The sequence below is a fragment of the Macrobrachium rosenbergii genome, chromosome 56, assembly GCF_040412425.1.
Source record: "Macrobrachium rosenbergii isolate ZJJX-2024 chromosome 56, ASM4041242v1, whole genome shotgun sequence".
NCBI lineage: Eukaryota > Metazoa > Arthropoda > Malacostraca > Decapoda > Palaemonidae > Macrobrachium > Macrobrachium rosenbergii.
Window position 1 is genome coordinate 57,426,339 of NC_089796.1, and position 21,801 is coordinate 57,448,139.

The 21,801-nt window shown below is 42.5% G+C and overlaps 1 protein-coding gene across 1 annotated transcript in view; it reads right to left on the reverse strand.

Moving 5' to 3' along the window:
• Positions 1–21,801, reverse strand: part of LOC136836432 (protein cereblon-like) — a 109,738-nt gene that overhangs the window by 57,378 nt on the left and 30,559 nt on the right. Inside the window, exon 2 of the mRNA XM_067100662.1 lies at positions 14,112–14,320. Within this exon, the coding sequence (XP_066956763.1) occupies positions 14,112–14,320 (209 nt within the window). The remainder of the gene's footprint in view (positions 1–14,111; positions 14,321–21,801) is intronic.

Consider the following 21,801-nt stretch of genomic DNA (forward strand, 5'->3'; position numbering starts at 1 on the left):
AGTATGCTGACATGAGCCAAACTTCATGCAAATGTTTTATTCTTAAGTACGCTTAATTATCTTTATTTATTATTTGCCTAATTTATTTTATTTTACTTGTTTTTCATTATTTCTCTTATTTTAAGTTGTTATTCACCTTATTTCTTTCTTATTTCTCTTTAAGAGTTTATTCTTTATTGTACTTCTAAATTTCCATTTTCTATACTGGGTTGCTTTGCCCACTGGGGTTTTTGGGCTTGCAGCACTCTGCCTTCCCAATTACAGTTGCAGCTTGATGTGTAATAGTAATAATAATAATGCTAGAGATCATTCACCATTCAAAATGCAATAAATCTGCAATACTTGAATTAAAATCAAACTTTGAAAGCTCTGTGGAGTGAGGTCCTGAATAACTAGAGATTTCCTTGTATAAATTAAGATTTCCTTCTGTAAATTAAGAAGTACATTTTTCATGTAGTGAAGCTGGAGAAGGATTTGTCAATATGGATGATAAGGAAGCGGAAAAATAGTGAAGGCCATAAAGACAATGCCACTGTGGATCTCAGCATATTCAAGGACACATACCTGGCTAGGGCTTCCATATCAGGGGGACACCATCTAGACCTGGCATCTGGCAAATGGAAATACCAGAGGAGTTGTCATCAGTTCATCAGTTTTGGGAATACGTAATGGAATAGAATATAAAATTCTGCCCAGAGGCTAAGCACTGGGACTTATGAGATCATTCAGCGCTGAAAGGGAAACTGAGAGTAATTAGGTTTTAAAGGTGTAACAGGAAGAAAACCTCAAAGTTGCAATCAAACAATTATTAGGAGAGGGTGGAAAGTAAGACAGAAGAAAGAATATGAATAGAGGTATAGTAAAAAAAAAAAAAAAAAAAAGAAAGGGGTTGCAGCTAGAGACCGAAGGGATGCTGCAATGAACCTCAAGTACTGCCTACAGTTCACCATGTGAGGTGCACTGAAAGCACTACCCTTGAGCATTTTCCCTGCATCCTCTCCTTAAGGATCAAGACAGTGTCCACAACCACAGCTGTCTGGGGTTCAAATCCCATAGACACCTCTTCGGGTTTAAGGTAAATGTTAATTTTAGCCTCTGATGCAACACAAGACTTCTGTTACCTTTAAATAGGCATTACCTTAACAAACCTAGCTGAAGGCTTCATTACAGGAAACCTCTTCCTGAAGCAGAATAAAAAATTACCATTGTACTTGGAAAAACAAATCTCCTGGAGATCCTCCTTATAACTTTGCCACTTAGGAACCAAAATTACATCAGATTTTAAGGTCATAAAGGAACAAAGGGGGAAGGTCTAAAACTAAATGTTAGTGAACTTCAGCAGCCACTGCTGACCTAGCTGTTTTTCCTTGCCACACTAGGCAGGCTGCTGCTGCAAACAGTACGCATTTTTCTAGTATCAGTTTATTAACAATCAATCTGCTAGCAGTTTTATCTTGGCTACAACTAAAATCTAGAATACAGTAGTTTCCCAAGTATAGTTGTGGAATCTTCTGATCTCCAAATATTTATGAGAGGAGCATAGTTTCATTTCTGCTTTCTGCTGATGTCTCATGAATTTCAGGTGTAACGGTTTTATTTCCTATTCCCTCACACTTAATTTATCAACTCTTCCTAAAACTTGTCTGTCTCTGCAGGCTCATTTCCCTTTGGAGCCCTCCTGGTTTATAGTCCGTCGACTCTGTCTATATAGGTTTTCAGCTAATGTTTTAAAGGAAGAAAGAAGGTTGAATAATAGTAAAGGCAGCAGAAATTGCTCAAGAAAACCCCAAATAAGCACTTTGTGCTCAGACTGTGGTGGGTGTTTCTGCAAAACAATGTTGGAACGAAAGGGAATTGACTTGACTGAGACGAGCACTCGTCTCCTACAAGAACATTGTATGCAACATCAGCATCTGAGGCTGACAGTGCGCACGTGCAAGTCTGTGTTTAGGCACTAGTAAGAGTAATGCACCCAGTTTAGGCAGCAAGCAGCAGACAGCACTTACTATAAAGGTCCATATCAATAGATCTCACAGGTGTATGAGGAAGCATTAAGATACCACACTCGTTGTGATTCGTAGTGTGTTCATTTGATGAGCCTTCATGTTCCAAAGAACAATTCTTCATTGGGTATAGGTTGAAGACTCTCTCTTTTGGCTGTGCAACATAAGAATTGTTGGTTAATAACCCACATTAAAAAGCAATAGGAAGCTGGGAGAGGTCAGAAAAAAAATACTATAACTCATTAATTTACCAGATGTAAATTAATGTATACATCTGCTGTCCAGAGTGTTTAGACAATTTATGAGAGGGGGAATCTTTTGGTACATGCTCCAAAACACGAGAGTGCTGAGAGGTAATCCTGGATGAACTGGCAAGAGGCTCAAAGGGATAGAGCAGAATAGTAGTGCTTACGAGTTCCTAAACTCTACAATCTCATGACATTTCTTCATTGAATGACAGAGACGGGGGCAAGGGTATCGTTCAACTGCTGCCTTTGGTAACTTCAAAATCAGTAGCATTTGTACTATATGAACAAATGACAAATTTTTTAAGTAATTTGTATTTTTCCTAACATACAAACCTGAAATCTTTATATATGGGATTAACTTTCAGCACAAGCTGGAGTCGGCTGTTTAACTAAAAAACAAGGTGGTTATTGGTAGTTGGCTACCAACAGTACTGGGAGGAAGCTACGTCATCCAGTTGGTACGCATTCACTGTACCTTTTGGCCCAGATAGCAGAATGAGGGGTGGCTAGAAGTGGGCCAGTTATGTAAAGACCTCAGGTTTGTATGTTAGGAAAATTAAAAATTACCTTAAAAATTTGTCATTTGTTCCTACACATATACAAACCTTTGGTCTTTACATATGGGAAACCTACTTCTTGGTGGGAGGATTCTGAGCAAATCTCTGAACTGACTGGTAATTCAACTCACCTGGGGCCTCTCTTCCCGGTCATGTAAGAGCAATGAAAGGAGATCCATGCCACTGATCTGTTGACCATGTGTGATGTTCCACTGCCAGACTTCTGGACCTTTCGAATTAATGGGATGTAGCATCACTGATTCGAAGAAAGGCTTGGATGAACCCATATTGTCAGGGACAATAAAGCTGAAGATAACCAATAGGTTTGTTCATTGTCAGTCCCTCTCTCCCCTTTCTAGAGAGAGGGTAGGACTTACATCTATTAATCCAAATTGAGGCTAGATAATAGACAGGATACTCAGTCATCTAGAACACCTGCATGTGTGCCCATCCAGCATGTGACAGCTTGCTAACCGTCCCTCTGCCCATGGGGAGAAGAAGGGTATAAAAGTGACAGGTAGGAAGCCAGTCCCACACACACCCTATCTTTTGCAGTCATACACCATTGGTCCGCCCCTCACATTCAAGAAGAATTTGTCGGACAGGTACTAAGGACAGGAATATGGTCACAACAGACCACATTCACCTTTTTGTGACCATATTCCCGTCCTTAGTGCCTGTCCGACAGATTCTTCTTGAATGTGAGGGGCAGACCAATGGCCCTGACCTTGTGAAATCTCGCCCGGAATGTACTGTTGTCCACCATGTCAGCTGTGGAGTATGACCATTTGATCATTACAAGAAGTCAAAAGAAATGGTGCTCTTGGACACCACTTCTTGGCCGAGCAGGAACTAAAACAAGTCGTCAGCACTCAGTGTTGAAAGTCAAGCCCTTAGGTGGTAAAGCAAAAGGTCTTCAGTCACTTGGTAGCCACCAGGGTCCTTAGATTCAGAACGATCATACACTGTTGATCATTTGACAAATCAGACAGAACGGTGGGAGTGCGTAAGCCTTAAGATTTGTACCATGGGTGTGAAAGACATCTCACAGATGCCAACAGCATGTGGTATTCCCAGAAGGTAATCTATCCAAGTGCTGACCAGACCCAATGCTGCCCAACTTTGCTGATCGGACAAGAAGTGGTGCTTTCAATGTGGTATGGTCGTTGGCAGTCTGCCCACAGTCAGGAAAGACAGCCAAACAGTAACAGCTTTGGTGTGTCGAGATGGAAGGTCAGCCGTCTTTCAAGGTCGAACACTCCTTCAAAAAGTCGTGGTGCCCAGACCAACTGTCCCTAACACCGGCCCTACTTACCAATTTGTCTGTCATACATCAATCTTGCCTGGAATGCGTCTGGTTGACCACTGTGCTGAGTGTGCTACTGCCAGCCATGCACCTGCACCATCAATTGAGGATATGAAAGGAGACTAGCCCCACCCCTCTTGTTGACTAAGGAACTACTGTGGTACCATTTCCTAACAGCACCATAGAGCGCCTATCCTTGGATCCTGAGGCTTCTGAAGAGCTAAGAAGTTCCAGGATATTGAAGTGCAGGTTAGGTAAAATTAGGCTTGGTTGAGTTCAGACTAGGTTAGGTTGGATTAAGTACCCAATCTAACCTAACCCAACCTAACCTCTTAAAGTGCAGGTGACTGTCATTCTGGTTGATGCCTCAAGGCACGAAGTATCTCCGGAGGGGAAGCATGTAACGACGCTCCAAGGAGATACTTATCATCTAACCATTAGGCTAAGACCTGTCTCTCTTCTCTGACAGAGGAAGAGAAGGAATGGGGAGTACCTTGTCAAAGACCAGGACCCCTCAATCTGCATTGAAGGGAATGAAGAAGGGGAAGCTGCCCATGAAGAACCAGCCTCCCTGGTGACAACAGGTGACCAAGAATGGCTTGCAACTGCCAAGCTGGTTGCCCCTGTTGAGACACGGACAACCTTGCTGTTGTATCTATTAGCCTTGCAGATACTTATTCTTGCTTGGGTGAGAGTTCAGAATGCTTAAGTCCCTGCAACTCTCAGGCTGCGACCAAATCTGAGAAGTCGGTCCTGGCCTAGAGATGGTGAGCATGAGAGCTCGCCAGGACCAATCGATTGTCGATGTACATCAGGAGACGTACCCTGAACGAATGTGCCATAGTCGATCGAAGCCAAGGTGAAAATCAAGTGAAAATTTGGGGAGAGGTCAGAAGCTCACAATGGAGATAGGCATGGAGCCGTCTGCTCTGAAAAGGTACGAAGTCTCCCCGGAAATGAAGCGGAAGAACTTGCGAAAGGATTGACAGGTGAGCATTCAGAAATACTCGTTCTTCAAACCCAACGAAGGAATCAAATCTAACTTCTTGATGGTTGTAAGTACAGAGCGTGTTACTTCTATCTTGAAACGAGTCTGCTGAACGGCTCAAGGAAGAAATATCTATGACTGGCTTCCAATTACCTGTTACTTTTCTCTACAAGAGAGGGACAGCTGTAGAAATCAGGGCCGGATAGTACAATTTCCAAAACGTATTCATTCAGCATCGCCTTTAATTTCCCTGCAGAGGAAGATTACTCAGCGAGCAGGAACGAATTTGTGGACATGGACCAGATGGTTGATGAGGAGTGGTAAGAACTTGAAGGGAAGTTGATATCTACTGCCCAGGTTTCAGCCACCGTAATATGATGCTTAAGGCTACGGGCACTCCCCACTGGAAGCCGCAAGTGGAAAGGGACGCCGTCTAAGCATCTTATTCTTTCTTCTTACCTTTACTTCCTCTTCAGGGAAGGGAAGGGGGGAAACCTTCAATTGCTTCTGTGGTCCCAGAGGGACCAGAGAACTTCACTGACATCTCTTGAATATATCGCCAATCTTGGTTGTACGATGGCCAGTGGCCAAGACCAATTCCAAAACGTATCGTTCTGAGGGTGACTTGAAAAAGAAGAGGATCGGTCCTCGCTCTGACTTTTCTACATGGCACACTCTTGGTTCCCTGTGTAACCCCCATGAATAGATCAGAAATGACGGGTCTCAAACACTTGTCACAAAAAACTTCCAACTCCAGTCCACGTTACAACCGAGTCATCAAGAGAGGTTGAGGGAAGCGGAGAGGGAGGCACTGAATACTTCGAGCCGATCCATAGACCAAAGACTCAACGGTAGAAGAAGGCCGCAGATGATCTGTGGAAAGAGGAGACAACACCCATACAGGTCCCAAAGAATGGATGTATGTACACAGCCATGAAAATATCTGCTAAGAGGGAAGTGGTCCCGGCTGCATGCCCCTCATATGAAGGGAATAGTCTTGATCACACGAGGGCAGCCGAAACTGGGCGTCAGTCACAACGTCGTCTCCCTAGAGTCACCAGTCTGTCTTCTTTGCAGCCGTGGCCTCAATCTCCATCATATGAAGAGCACCTGCAGAAGAAGACACTGCAACTACACGCTCCCAAGGAAAGCAGCCAGATCATAGAGGTTGAATATCAACAAAACACCCGAAGACGCACAGCCACGGTACTTGTCAAAGGCATGGCCATCCACAAGGTTTACAGAAACTTAAACTGCAGATGGAAACGTGCAGGGATATGAAGAAACCATACTGTGGAAATTGGAAGTATCCCGATTCCTGAAGAGAATCGGGGGCCAAAGTTAGGTAAGAACTAAACAAATATTCCTATCCTACCTGTGGAATGTCGAAGCCTTCATGAATAAACATGGCCACGAAGGGTAGTCACTCGTGCAACAATGGCCGTAAGGGTCTGGGAGAACGATCCATTCATTCAGATGTAGTCGTTACTGAAAACGGACACTGGCTGCTCCAGGAAGATTGCTGCAAAATCACGGACGTGAGCGGGGGAATACATAGACGTGCTCCAATTCCACAATAAGGTGGGTGGTTGTAGTACCCCAGATGTCCACAGAAGTGCCATCGATGCCCCTCACCCGACCATGGAGGTAGAAACGCTCTTAGAAGAGCGATCGTTCAGCAGGGAACTCTCTGTGTAATGTAGAGCAGAGGCGCTGCCCGCAGTGCCGTGGAGATGTTGATGATCTTGTTCACAACAATGTGAATGGGGGGTCTGTTATAGCCCCACAGATGTATCAGCCAACCGTCCACTATGAAACCTTCACATGAATGTGGGGAAAAACTCTCAGAAGAGCTATCCTGTTCTCCTTCAAACCTCAAACATGAGCGTGGATGGGGACCCGGCGTTAGATGTGCCATGCCGTGGAAACATTCCCGAGCGGGATGTGCAGGGATGAAGACACATCCACATACTTGACACTCACTAGGCTAAGAAGAGGCTCCAAGTCTATGTCCACAGACAGGGGAGAGCATAAGGAGGAGATGAAATCATAAAAAACTACCAGAGTTGTATCTTGGTCGTGCTACATCTGAAGAAGGGACACGGCTGTGCAACATCTGCGCAGCCTCGCTTATTTCCCTTGGAGAGCGAATCTTCTGCTAAAGTTGTTCGATAAACTGCAGCAACATCAAAATGTCACTGCCGTGCAACAATGTGGCAAAGGCAAAGCTACTTCTGCCTACCCAGGGCCTCTCTCTTTCCTTCTCAGTCATGCGTCATGAAGCAGAGACACGGGCGTGCACGGCAATGTATGCTTCCTTGGAGAGCGTATCTTTGGCTTAGATGTCTGGAATACTGCAGTGGCATCGCTGAAAATGGCAACCAGGAACTGTTCTCGAAAGGAAACTTGCAGGGAAGAGTAAGCACAAGTACACTAGGAACTCTTGTTTTGGCACTGAAAATAAGTTCGGCCGTGCCCAAAAGGACAACAGAAGGAAGGGGATGAAGACAATCTGGGAGGGAGCTGCACTGACAGCAGACACACAGTTGGGGAGGAAAGCCTGGGGAAGACACGGTTGCAGCCTACAGCAAAAGATGAAGGGGAAGGATCAACTTCTGCATATCCAATGTTGAATGCAGGGGGGAGGAGGAGTAGTTCTTGACGCTACAACACACTGCAACAAAGCACAGACACCAAAACTGAAATCAACTGGTTGAACATGACTCGTTGGCTGTCACTCCGATGGCGAGTTGCCTTCCTTACAGTCACTGTGTATTCTTCCACCCAATGTCTCTTGCAAAGCAAAGAGGAGGCAGAACAATAATCAGCATGTGACGCACCCATCGAAGGAGGGAACCCCTTCCAAGATGGAGCCTCCAACTTCCTCTTATGCTGCCTCTTCTTGACAAAAACCCTCCACTGCTCAGGAGGCCAAGAACGACACTCAGGCCATGGATTAGTGATATTACAATCATTAGCTCTACAGTGGCTACATGCAGAATGGGGATCAGTCTCAGCCGAAGCCAAAAAATGGGAGCAAGAGTAACCATCAACACCAGGGCACTTCCTCTGATGTTTGGAAGGGCTGGCAGAAACTGGAGGCTAAGATGATTATTCTTGAGGATGCGTGACCAACACAAAAGCACACAGCACACGAAAACACAGAATCACCCAAAAGCACGAGCAAACACAAGCAAAAACAAAGTACGCAAAAAACACCAGCTTCGGAGAGACAAGCGAAAGCGCGTTTTCCTACAAGGACAGTAAAGAAGAAACTGAGGCATCATTCCTTCAATGCATGCATGAAGGAACTTTATGGTTGCCACCTAGGCCTATCAGCCTACCTTGCTGCCACTAATTCCTTGTTTGTTATTTTTACCGGTTTCCAGCTGGCACTAGAAGAATTATCCATAAGTTAAGACCCAGGTTTGTTTTGCACATTATCATAATTAGCAAAAATTCGCTAACAAATTACTCCCTTTCGTTTCCTGTCTGCCGATCTATCGATAGACATATCTGTCTATCGACATGCATGCCTACCTATCTATCAGCCTGGACTGGACAGTTGGGTAGCACGGCCAGGAGGCACGGGATTAAGTAGATTGTGGGCCACTCCTGTTAAGTACCTAATTCCTTCTTCGAGGCAAAAGTGAATATGTCTGGCCGACTCTTTCCAGGCAACCCCCCAGCTGCAGGCACAGCTAAAATGACTCAACTCCCTATCGAAGAACTGGCCCCCTGCCCCCAGCACATGTCATAAAAGGACAGACGAACAAGGGCCCGCTCTCAGAGACTCGTGGGACGATATGGCGTAGAGACACGACGAACACACTCACCACCACCGCCCCACGTGGAGGACCATGCCCCTCGCAGAATAACGCCCTTAGCTCATCCCTTCTCCATCTAACCACGTGGCCCCTCAAAGTATACTTTTACCTTTGTGCACTTCGACCGCCAACCACGTGTTACCTTCGCTGCTGGCCTGATCCTAACACAAGGGCCACCCACTCCATTACCTGGCGCTTCGTGAAGTCACCCACGTGTTGCCCGCGCCGTCAGCACCCCTACATCCCACCATGTGGAAGATCAACGCCTTCGCCCTTGTGAATCAGGAGTCAACCAAGTGCCGCCTTCTTCGCTGGAACCACTTCTCTCCTATGGTAAAGTGCTCTGTAAAGACGTCCTTTCAGTCACGCCATGTCCTCGTAGAATTTACTTAATTTGAGTACCAGTAATCACAGAATCTTTTGTTCAAATACACCCGTGCTATTTGAGTGTCTGCTCTCAGTGCTAATCCATTATCAACTTGTCAAGGCCCCATTGGCACCCTCAGTGCAGCTTCAAATTCATTATCCTTTTGTCTATTTCCATTACTGGTGTATAATCTGTGTATCTCTCATTTCAGAGGGACCTTATATTGTGGAACCTTCTCGGACTGTGCCTGGAATCCCCTGTTTCATTCATCCCGTAAGAATCCCCTTCAGGATCAACAATTTAATTGCATTCTCCTTCCTGTATTAACCCTTAAAAACGCCGAGCCTCTGTTTACAAAAACGTCTCCCGATATGCCGCGCTGGAGTTAGCTCAAAGCAGAAAAAGTTTTTCAAAAATCACAGCACGCTTAGTTTTAAGATTAAGAGTTCATTTTGGCTCCATTTTTGTCATTGCCTGAAGTTTAGTATGCAACCATCAGAAATGAAAAAAATATCATTATCATATATAAATATTGAAATATATGACAGCGCAAAAAATTTTCATATATAATTTTATACAAATCGCTGTGAGCAAAACGTTAAAGCTAACGGATTATTTTTTTCTTTGAATTGTACACTAAATTGCGATGATTTTGGTATATAACAAATTGTAAAACGATCAAAAGCAACACAGAAAATATTATCACAATATGATGCATGAATCCGTAACTAGCGGACGTAAAAATTTTTCAAAAAATTCACCATAAATCGAAATATTGTGCTAGAGACTTCCGTTTGTTGAAAAATGAAGCTAATTGATTGACTATTACTAGACTGCTTAAAGTGTTTAGCTACAATTGCAGTTTTCGACCATTTCGGTCGAGTTAAAGTTGACGAAGGTAGAATTTTTCTATTTATCGTAATTTATATGAAAATATTTCAAAACTGATAAAAAGCTACAACCATGAGTTATTTTCTGTTGTATTGTACATGAAATTGCGCACATTTTCATATATAAAAGTTTATGTAACGACTAATATAAACGGTGCAAACATTACTTACAAACGTGATTTAAAGAATTTCTGAGATGTTCGGCGAAAGTTACTGCGCCGGACGTCACGGAAAATGTTTTCAAATTCACCATAAATCGAAATATTGTGCTAGAGACTTCCAATTTATTGCAAAATAAAGTTAAATGATTGAATATTACTAGAATGCAAAGTTTTAGCTTACAATTGCGTTTCGACCATTTCGGTCGAAAGTTAAAGATGACAAAGGTTGAAATTTTGGCAGTTATCGATTTATGTGAAAATATTTCAAAACTGATAAAAGCTACAACCATGAATTATTTTCTGTTGTATTCTACATAAAATTGCGCACATTTTCATATATAAAAGTTTATGTAACGACTAATGTAAAACGATGCAAACATTACGACAACGTGACAAAAGAATTTCGAGATGTTCGGCGAGTTACAGCACGCAGGCGTAAGGAAAAGTTTTTTTCAGAAATTCACCATAAATCGAAATATTGTGCTAGAGACTTCCAGTTTGTTGCAAAATGAAGGTATATGATTGAATATTACTAGAATGTAAGAGTTTTAGCTAAAATTGCGTTTTTTACCATTTTGGTCGAGTTAAAGTTGACCAAGGTTGAAATTTTGGCAGTTATCGTGATTTATATGAAAATATTTCAAAACTAATAAAAAGCTACAACCATGAGTTATTTTGTGTTGTATTCTACATGAAATTGCGCACATTTCCATATATAAAACTTTATGTAACGACTAATATAAAACGATGCAAACATTACGACAAAGATGACGAAAGAATTTCTGAGATGCCGCAGACGTAAGAAAAAGTTTTTCAAAAATTCATCATAAATCGAAATATTGTGCTAGAGACTTCCAATTTGTTGCAAAATGAAGGTAAATGATTGAATATTACTAGAATGTAAGAGTTTTAGCTTACAATTGCGTTTTTTACCATTTCAGTCGGTCAAAGTTGACCGGGTTGAAATTTTGGCAGTTATCGAGATTTATATGAAAATATTTCCAAACTGATAAAAGCTACAACCATGGGTTGTATTTTTTGTATTTTACATGAAATTGTACATTTTCATATATAAAATTTTACGTAACAGCTAATATAAAACAGTGCAAAAATTACGACAAAATGACCATAAAGAATTTCTGAAATTTTCGAGATTTACCGCGCAGACGTAAGGAAAAAGTTTTTCAAAAAATTCACCATAAATCGAAATATTGTGATCTGAGACTTCCAATTTGTTGCAAAATGAAGGTAAATGATTGAATATTACTGGAATGTGCGCAGAACTAGCTTACAATTATTTTTTCGAATTGTCAAAGTTGACCGAAGTTGAAATTTTTGTAGTCGACGAGCGGGCTCGTCCACTTGGCACCCAACAGACAATTTTAGTCGACGTATGATACGTCCAGTAGCCGTTTAAGGGTTAATGTCTTTGTGTAAATATACTCCTTGTAGTTTACCCATGTGTTTACGTAATATTTCCTCTCAGAAGTAAGAGCCTTACGCTCATATGAAATTCCCCCTTTTTTCTCTTGTTTTATGTTTCACTGGACCCACAAGGTTAGAATCACAAGGCTAATATATCTGCAAATGTTGCTACCTGTCTCATAGAACTATCTCAAAACCAGATTGTCCAGTAAAAACATAAAAATATGAACAAGGTACAGTGAGTGCGTACCAACTGATGGCAGGGCTTCCTCCCCTAGTGTCGGTAGCCAACTACCAATAACCACTGGTTTTTAGTTAAAAGGCCGGCTCCATCTTGCACTGAAAGTTAATCCCATATGAAAAGACCAAAGGTTTGTATATGTGTAGGAACAAGTAATGAGCATGCTGTGAGACAAAGCAGCTGAAGAAGCATCCATGCTACATGCACTAGGCACACTACTTTGCATACTAACTTATCAAGTTAAGGGAGCAATCTCCAAAATAGCACTACCTTTATATTGGGAAAGTGGTTACTCAAGAAAAGTGCTTATTTCTAATACTGAAAGATAAACAGGCACACGCAGTTCAGCATATATCTCAACACTCACCGAGAAGAATAATAGGCCACCCAAAGGTGATAACTACAATGAACATGAGCAGGAGAGCAATCCTTTCTCTCAACATGGAAGACAAATCTATTCCAATTAGTCAATAATGTAAAAAAGTTAGTTTTTCAATCTTCCATTATGAAGGTCTTAGAGGCAGTAGAAACTGAATCAGCAGAGCTCGAAGAGGATAACTAGCCTTTACCCAAGCTCTTCTATAATGTGGACTGAACTAGTCTTATAAATCTGACAAGGCACATCTTGGCTACAAACCTGATCACTACAGATACTAAACTATAAATGAGGGCCTCTCTAAGCTAAATGATGGCACTGTCTGCAGAAGTGCTGATGCATACACAAACAACCATTTTGAGAATTAGTTATACAAAAATGCCTAATGGATCACATAAAGAGGGCTCAAATCACTGAACTAGACCTCAAAACCACATACTGAATCATAATTCCATCATCAAAATTCCATGGAACAATATAAGAGAAACTTTTGATTGATACATCGTAACTCCATTATGTAATAAACAGACAGTAACTAGCAATAAACTGCACCAAAAATCAAGTCATAAACTACATGAATAAACAAATGCTCACATAGTCTGCGATAACTGACACAAGCAAAATTTTAGAACAAAAGTACAGCAAATCTTAGTAAACTTCATTAAGTTATTCATAATAACTTTACTTTAAATACTGCACAAATTGGTAAAAAAAAAAAGGAATTCCAATTAATAAGGAACAGGGGTACAGAAAGGAAGTTCAAAGCAAAAAGTTGACCTACAAGCTTCAAATTACTTATATTCAAGTAATTAAGGAGAAACCATCACTACAAAGAAGAAATGGTACACTCAAACAGCAAAAATTAATTAAGAAAAAGCAGGAGCTAGTCAAGTTCTGGGGAGCAAAGTCAACAGGTCTGTACAGGCCAGAAGACACACTTGGAATGACCACTTTCTACCAGAAGAGGGACTTTAGAGTTAGGATGTGCTCATGATGAACTAGGTCCTTCATTTTTTACCTTGTCTAGAAGAGGAGCATGCCTGAAGGCTGTCATAAAGTGATGGGTTTTAGTGATAAAAAAATTAATTAATTACAATTAGCCACCTTCAAACTACCTGGAATTGTCCATCCCATACTCAGTTGGCAGTGGCAGGTAAATACAATCACTGAAGTACTTCTTTTAAAAAAAATTAACTTTTAAACAAGACTAATGACCTAATTAGGGCTGAAATTCAGGTATGGGCCAAACAGTGCAACAATTATCCAATTCCCTTGGAACAGTTGAATTCTCAAAACAGCAAAGTAATATAACTAGCACATCCACAAGAGTTTATGTATCAAAATTTTGGAACTGGAATGTACAGTAGTTTATTGCATGACTGTAAAATTCCAAAAGACTTATCTGAACATGAGCCATAAGCTCATCTCACTTTCAGTATGGAGTTTAAGCTTACATGGAACATGGATCTGTAAAATGTACAGACACCTATTCTAAACCTACATTTTCCACCTTCTTCCATATTTTATATAAACTGGGCTAACCATAACAGGGTACTGTACTGTGCTGGCACTCATATGAATCAGTTTTATAAGATCTTGCAATATTCCTAAATACTCGATATTTACATCTAAATCAGTACATAATCTGCAGGAACAGTTTTTGTATTTTTACTACAGTGCTCTGAGGCAGTTCAAAGTACTAAATGCCACAAACACACTCACCTCACCAATTCCTTTGCATCCTGCAACCTTTACTGTAACCATGTAAAAGACAACATCAGCAGGGTTCCTTAGAGACTGTACCACTAAATGGTTGTGACCAAACAAAGGGATTCTATTGATGGACTCAGACTGAGGACTTGTGATGTTAATGAAATTCTCAAGTAAGTTTTCAGTCAGTTCATTCCCACACTTACGACAGAGTATATGATCTGTGAAGAATAATTTCACTGAACAATAGTTCCTTCAAACATTGTTAAAATATTATTACCAAATGCACAAAGAAAAAATATATATTTTTTATATGCATATTACCATTACTAATAAATTACCTTAATTGCAGTCATGAGTTGACCCCAGCTCTGAGTTCAATGTCTAAACTAGTATGGCATTTGTTCAAAGAGAGTCAGGACCATAATCACTACATGGATTCCCTGTACAACCTTGTTAGAGCTAATTAAAAAACACAACCCATCCATTAAAACAAAGATTGGAGGGTACTCCAGGTACCAAGGACCCCCAGGCTTCCCAAATAATTCAATGACCTCAAACAAGGCGAGGAGACTGAGGAAAATAGAAGTATTACTCCTACCCCTCATTCCCCAGTGCCACACCAGCCGTGGAGAACGGACCCAGCGTACTGTAGTCCTCGACAATTGTTTCGACATCACATAAATAATGATTGGCAAAGACTAGGCAACACTTCCAATAAGTCGATTGGATAATAGCAGAAAGAGAAAGGTTGTGCTTGAAAGCCAACGATGTGTGGCTACTGCTCGCACGTCATGGGCTTTAAAAAAGGTAAATTATCTTCTAAGATCCCCAGGTGAGATTCCACAATTACTTCTCTCAAAAAGGAGAGGGCATTCTTGGAGAGAGGGCACAAAGGAAAATCCCCTCTGATCTTCTTGGTTCTCTCGAAGTAATGTTTTACAGTAATGCTCTCACTGGGAATAAAATTCTCTTTGGTTCGAAGGTCTAACCAATTCTGTAAGACTCTTAATCGAGAATGAACGCGGCCATGGATTAAGAACCCTAAGATGTATGTACTTACTGCACCTCCTTGGGAGAAACTGACTTGTTTATCCAGAGTTGGCAGTTCACTGACTTGTCTTGTTGTGGCTAAAGCGATCAAAAATAGACCTGGATAAGTCTCTAAAAGAAGATGTGTGAAGCGTTCAAAAGGGGGGCCCTGACAACCAATGCAGTTCTACATCTAGGTTCCAAGAAACCGGAGTCTGAGTGTTCCGTTTCGTGGTATCAAATGACTTAATCAAGTCTGAAATATCTAGGTCTGAAGAAAGAATCCAAATCTTTATGCTTGAACACTGAATTCAGCATAGATCTGTAGCCCTTGATCGTAGGCGTTGACAAACCTAGGGATGATCTCAGGTAGAGTAAAAAATCTGCTAGTTGGGCTATAGATGTTTCAGAAGAACAGATGGCACATCTCTTACACCATCTGTAAAATACTGCCCACTCAGCTTGGCTCAGTTTTGGAAGAAGAAATCGTGTTTCATCTAGCAATACCATTTGCAACCTCTTCTTGAAAAAACATTTGCCTGATTCCTGATTAACTGTTTTGAAGCATATCAGAGCAATTTGGACAAACCTTGATGAAAGCAATCAGTGAGGCTCTCTGAGCAGATTTTCCTCTGTGGAAGGAGTCACAGAAAGTCCGACAGAACTCTAGAACAGTGGTTCTCAACCTAAAAATACCCTAATCGGTTTCCAGCAATTTCAGGAGACAAGGCCTAAGGGAAAAACCAATTGATTCCGTATTTTCTTAACAAGAGTGAGGAGCTAACATTCAGAAGTTTATAAAAAAAATGAAAAAGTATCGCCTTTTAACGTTAGATTCCTTTAGTCTACCATTCTAGCTAGACTTATGAGCTTACCATTATTTTGTAATTATTTACCTCCCTCCCAAAATCCCTTAAAACCCTTCTCTTTCTCTTTTTTTTATTTTCCTCTTAATCTGGGAAGGAATTTTGCTGATAGATGCAAGGGGGGCGTGGAGGGAAGGACCAGCTCTTAGAGGGGGCGTGGTAATAAAAGGGTTGAGAACCACTGCTCTAGAAGGTCTGGAAACCATTCCTTTTGAGGCCAATAGGGGGCCACCAGAACCATCAACGTGTTGTGGGAATTCCCGAACTTGTTTATGACTTCCCTCCCTAAACTGAACGGAGGAAAAGCGTAAACCTCCAGGTCTGACCAGTCCTGGAGCATCGCATCCGTTGCCCATGCCTGAGGATCCAGCGCCGGAGAACAATTCAGGGGAAGGCGATAATTCCTGGACATTGCAAACAAGTCTACCAACGGCTTTCCCCACCGTTTCCACAGGTTGGTGCACACCTGTGGATTCATCGACCATTCTGTGGGTAGAACCTGTTTGCAATAGCTCAACTCGTCCACTAATACATTCAACTTGCCCTGAACAAAGTGTGGTGAGGATCTGGGTGTTGTTGATGTACGCCCAAAGAAGGAGATCTCTGGCTATTTTGCACAGCGAAAAGGAATGGGTTCTTCCCTGGTTCCGAATATACGCTACAGCAGATGTGTTGTCCGAATGAACTGCTACCACTGCGTTGCGAGTCACTGAAGCAAAATTCTGAAGCGCCAGGTGAATTGCTTTAAGTTCCTTCAGGTTTATGTGTAACCTTCTCACTTGTGTCCTAAAATTGCTCCCAACCCAGATCTGATGCGTCGGAGAACAATGTTAGGCGCCGGTTCAGTTGAAGCAGAGATTTTCCTACAAGGAATCTCTCTTCTTCGAGCCACCACCAAAGGTCTTCCTTTATTTCCAGTGTGATGGGAAATACAAAGGAGTCTGGCAGAGTCTTCCGGCTCCAATTGGCCTTTAGGAAGAACTGTAAAGCCTCACATGTCATCTCCCTAACCAACCTAACAGTACAAACATCTCCATGGGGGAGAGGGTTACCAACACTCATCCAACTGTTGGCAAAGCAGGACTGTAGATTTAGGAAGTGACGAATTTTCTGGGTGCACAACTGAATTCTCTTGGCGGACGGAAAAGCCCGAAAAATCCAAGAGTCTATTTTCATCCCTAAATAAACTATCAACTGAGAAGGGACTAATTGGGATTTCTCTTGATTAATTAGGATGCCAAAATTTTGGGCTAACTAAAGTTTTGTGAAGGTCCTCAATACATTTCCTTTGGGATGATGATTGTAGGAGCCAGTTATCCAGATATAGGCATTCAGTACTGTACTTTTAAGCCCATTAGGTGAAGCCATAGTGACAGAGGGGCGAGCACTCTGGTGAGGACTTGAGGGGCTGTGGACAACCCAAAGCACAGAGCCCGAAACTGGAAAACTTTATCCTGGAATACAAACCTTCGGTATTTTCTGAACTCCCAGTATATTGGGATATGAAAGTAAGTATCTCTCATGTCAATGGATACCATCCAGTTGCTTTGACGAATCACAGTCCCTTTGACAAATCACAGAGAGAGCTGAGTTGTTCATCTGCATCTTGAGCTTCGTGGTTTGGACGAAGAAGTTCAAAGTGCTTACATCCAGGACAGGTCTCCAGCCTCCGGATGTCTTGGGGACTACAAACAGGAGGTTGTAAAACCCCTCCGATGATAAGTCTTCCACTACTTCTATCGCTCTTTTCTGAAGAAGAGCTGTAACCTCCTTTGAGAGGGCCGAAAACTTCCCCGAGCCTTCTGAGTACACCTTTAAGGTGATGGGAGAAGACGTCACAGGAGGTCTCTCCTTGAAGGGGATTGAACAACCTTCTTTGAGTATTTGAAGCACCCACAGTTCCACTGATCTGGCTTCCCACTGTTTCCAAAAATGAAGGAATCTGGCGCCCACTGGGAGACAGACAACCAGGTCCTCACTTGTTAGAGGCGGGTCTTGAGAAGGATTTCTTCGTAATGGGTTGGACGGATCTAGAGTTCGAGCGTGGACAAGCTTGTGGTCTTCCTCTGCCACCTCAAAAGGACCAAGGTTGAAGGAGAGAAAGGTCTAGTGTTGAAAGACACTGAAGCAGCAAGGTTCGAATCCTTCGGTTGCTTGGCTGATTGTGCTAGGTCATGGGTTGCTTTCTTTTGCAGCTCTGTAGCCACCACTCAAATGTAGCTCGAGGGAAAAGGCTACTCTTGTCCAATGGGGCAAAGAGAAGAGACGATCTCTGTGAAGGAGTAAATCTTTTGATCGTGAAGGAGCACCACAACTCCCTTTTCTTTAGCATGCCCGAAGAAAAAAAGAGCAGCTAACTCTTGAGCCCCATCTCTAATAGCCTTATCAGCACAAGAAAGTACCCCAAGCCAATCTGCTACAAAAGTCCTGCAGCGATGAGCAATCTTCGATTTCTTTGTCAGGGCGCCTACCGTCCAGTTGAGAAAAAATGACATTTTTATGATAAAATAAAGTTTTATACATACTTACCTAGTAATTACATAGCTATTGGTTCCCTAACCTACAGCAGCTTCTAATTCAAAATATTAAGCGGTGAGCTGTTATCGTTAGTGGAAAGAGACAATGTCCCGCCCACCAACTGGGACCAAGTAAACAACCCAGTGGAGAGCTCAATTCATTTTATGTTCTAATGTCCATGCAAGGAGGAGGGCGGCTCATCATGTAATTATTAAAAATATATAAAACTTTATTTTACCATAAAAAATGTCATTTTTATATAAGTAACTTACCAAGTAATTACATAGCTGATTCCACATTGTTAGGAGGTGGGACAGAGCACGGATATATTCTACTCCAAAGCACTAAGTAAGTAATGAATTTGAAATAGAAAAGTTACTAACATTGAATAAATGTTTGTTGTTTCCTTACCTGTCGAGAGAGCTGCTGCAAGTAGGTACTGCCTCTGGTCGGTGCTTCTTTCAACTTGTAGTGGACGTGGCAGTATAGCCAAGGGTATCCACTACATCAGTGGGAACTTTGCACCAGAGAAAGTACACCATATGCTGATAAAGTTTTAAAAGATGCCCTTGTCCTGGGCGAAGACCAGAATACAAAATGACAACACTATCACCTACACCACAGAATAAAACCAAAACCCAACCATTATAAAAAATAAAGTAAGGACTGGTGGGTACTCCAAGTACAGTGTAGCCTACCCCCAGGCTTCCCAACGACTCAAAACCTTATGTCAAGCAACAGATAGATTCCCTATGCTTCCTCTCCCAGCACCATGCCAACCATGCATAAAAATCCTAAAGTGCTACAATTTTCAAACATGGTTTCTATGTCCTTGAGGTAGTGTGAGGCGAATATGGACTTGCATCTCCAGAACGTCGACTGTAGGATCAAGGAAAGAAACAAGTTGTTTAAAAGCGAGGGAAGTTGCCATTGCCCTAATTTTGTGAGCCTTAACCTTAAGTAAAGGAAAGGCTTCTTCCTGGATCTGTGAGTGGGCTTCTAATATTAATTCTCTCTGAAAAAAGGATATGGCATTTTTGGAGAGGGGGCGAACCAGGTTTCTTACAGAGCACCAGAGGTTGTTCAAAGGTCCTCTGAAGATAGTACCTGAGGCACCTCACTGGACAGAAGAGTCTTTCTTCTTCCTCAGGTCCTAAGATATCCATAAGGTTCTTGATGACGAAGGATCTAGACCAGAGTTTAGAAGGGTCCTCATTCTTTACGAGGAAACCAAGTGAAAGAGAGCAGACTGCATCCTCTTGTGCAAAGCCTATTCTCTTGTCTATTGCCTGTAACTCGCTAATAGGTTTGGCAGTAGCGAGAGCCACTGAAAAGAGAGTCTTTTTCATGAGATTCCTGAGGGAAACAGAACGAAGAGGTTCAAACTGAGGACCTGAAAGCCACTTCAGTACAATGTCTAAGTTCCAAGAGACATTGGAAGAACTTTCTTTCTTGGACGTATTGAAGGATTTGATCAGGTCGGTGATATCTTGATTACAAGACAGGTCCATTCTTCTGTGCTTAAAAACTGAGCTGAGCATCAACCTATACCCTTTGATGGTAGAGGTCAATAGCTTCCCGACGGACTTTAGCAATATCAAAAAGTCGGCTATTTGGCTTATAGATGTCTCAGAAGAAGAGACATTATGGCGGCTGCACCACCTTCTGAAGACTGTCCATTTTGATTGGTAGAGCTTTGTAGAAGAAGCTCGTCTGCATTTCGCAACTGCCTCTGCAGCTTGTCTTGAAAACCCTTTTGCTCTGACAAGGCGCTTGACAGTCTGAAGCCTTTCAGAGCGAGAGCGGATGACCCTTGGTGGAATCTGAGAAAGTGGGGTTGTCTGAGCAGAGACCGTTTTTGTGGAAGGAGTCTTGGTAGTTTACCAGGAGTCGAATCAAGTCTGGAAACCATTCCTTGTTTGGCCAAAATGGGGCTACAAGGGTCATGGAGGTGTTCTGATGCGTCGACAGCTTGTTGATTACTTCCCTGATCATTCCAAAAGGAGGGAAGGCGTACACACCTAAGTCGTCCAGTCCAAAAGCATGGTGTCCGTGCTCCATGCCTGAGGATCCGGGACCGGAGAGCAAGAGAGGAGAAGACGGTGGTTTCTTGATGCTGCGAAAAGATCCACTGTGGGTTGCCCCACAGTTTCCACAGGTTGTTGCAGACTATTAGGTTTAAGGTCCATTCCGCTGGAAGGACCTGTTTAAGGTGGCTTAATTCGTCCGCAATCACATTCATTCTCCCTTGAATGAACCAGGTGACAAGAGAGACTTGGTTCTCTTCTGCCCACAGAAGGGTATCCTTCGCCGTCTCGTACAGAGAGAAGGAATGAGTGCCCCCTTGTCTGCGAATGTATACAAGAGCTGTGGTGTTGTCCGCGTGTCCTACAATCTTCTTGCCGCGAACCAGGTCCGAGAAGGATTGAAGGCCCAGGTGAACTGCTCTCAGTTCCTTTACGTTGATGTGAGCAGTCTGTTGTACCGCAGTCCATGTTCAGGAGACTTCCCAACCTTCCAGAAGGGTGCCCCAGCCTAGATCGGAGGCATCTGAATAAAATAGAAGGTCTGGGCGCACCGAGAGAAGAGACTTCCCTTTCTGAAGTCTTTCTCCAAGCAACCACCACTGGAGATCCTCTTTGATTTCCAACGTAATCAGGAAGATGAAAGAGTCTGGTTGGGTTTTCCTGCACCAATTTGCTTTGAGGAAAAACTGAAGGGGTCTCATGTGCAGTCTGCCTAGATTTAGAAACTGCTCTACTGAAGCAAGGGTCTCCAGAAGACTCATCCACTGCACTGCCGAGCAGGAAGGAAGAGCAAGGAACTGACTGACTGTCTGAGGGCAGTTCTTGACTCTTTTGGGCGACAGAAAAGCCTGAAAAGTCCGAGAGTTCAGTATCATCCCTAAATAGGGAATCTTCTGAGATGGTGTCAGAAGGGAGTTCTTCTCGAGTCCTCTGCACACTTTTCCTCCTCTGACAAGCGGAGAAGCCAATTGTCTAGATATAAGTTGATGTTGATTCCCAGAAGGTGAAGCCCATTCCCCAGAGGAGCAAAGATTCACATGAAAACTTAAGGAGCTGTCGATAAGCCGAAGCATAGGGCCCAGAACTGTAGCATCCTGTCCTGAAAAATGAAGCGTAGAAATTTTCGTGAGTCTGGAGAACAGGGACGTAAAAAATACACATTCTGCATATCCAGGGTGACTATCCAGTCCCCTTGTTGCACTAAGGACATGACTGAGCGAACGGTCTCTATGTGAAACTTCGCCTTCAGTATGAACACAT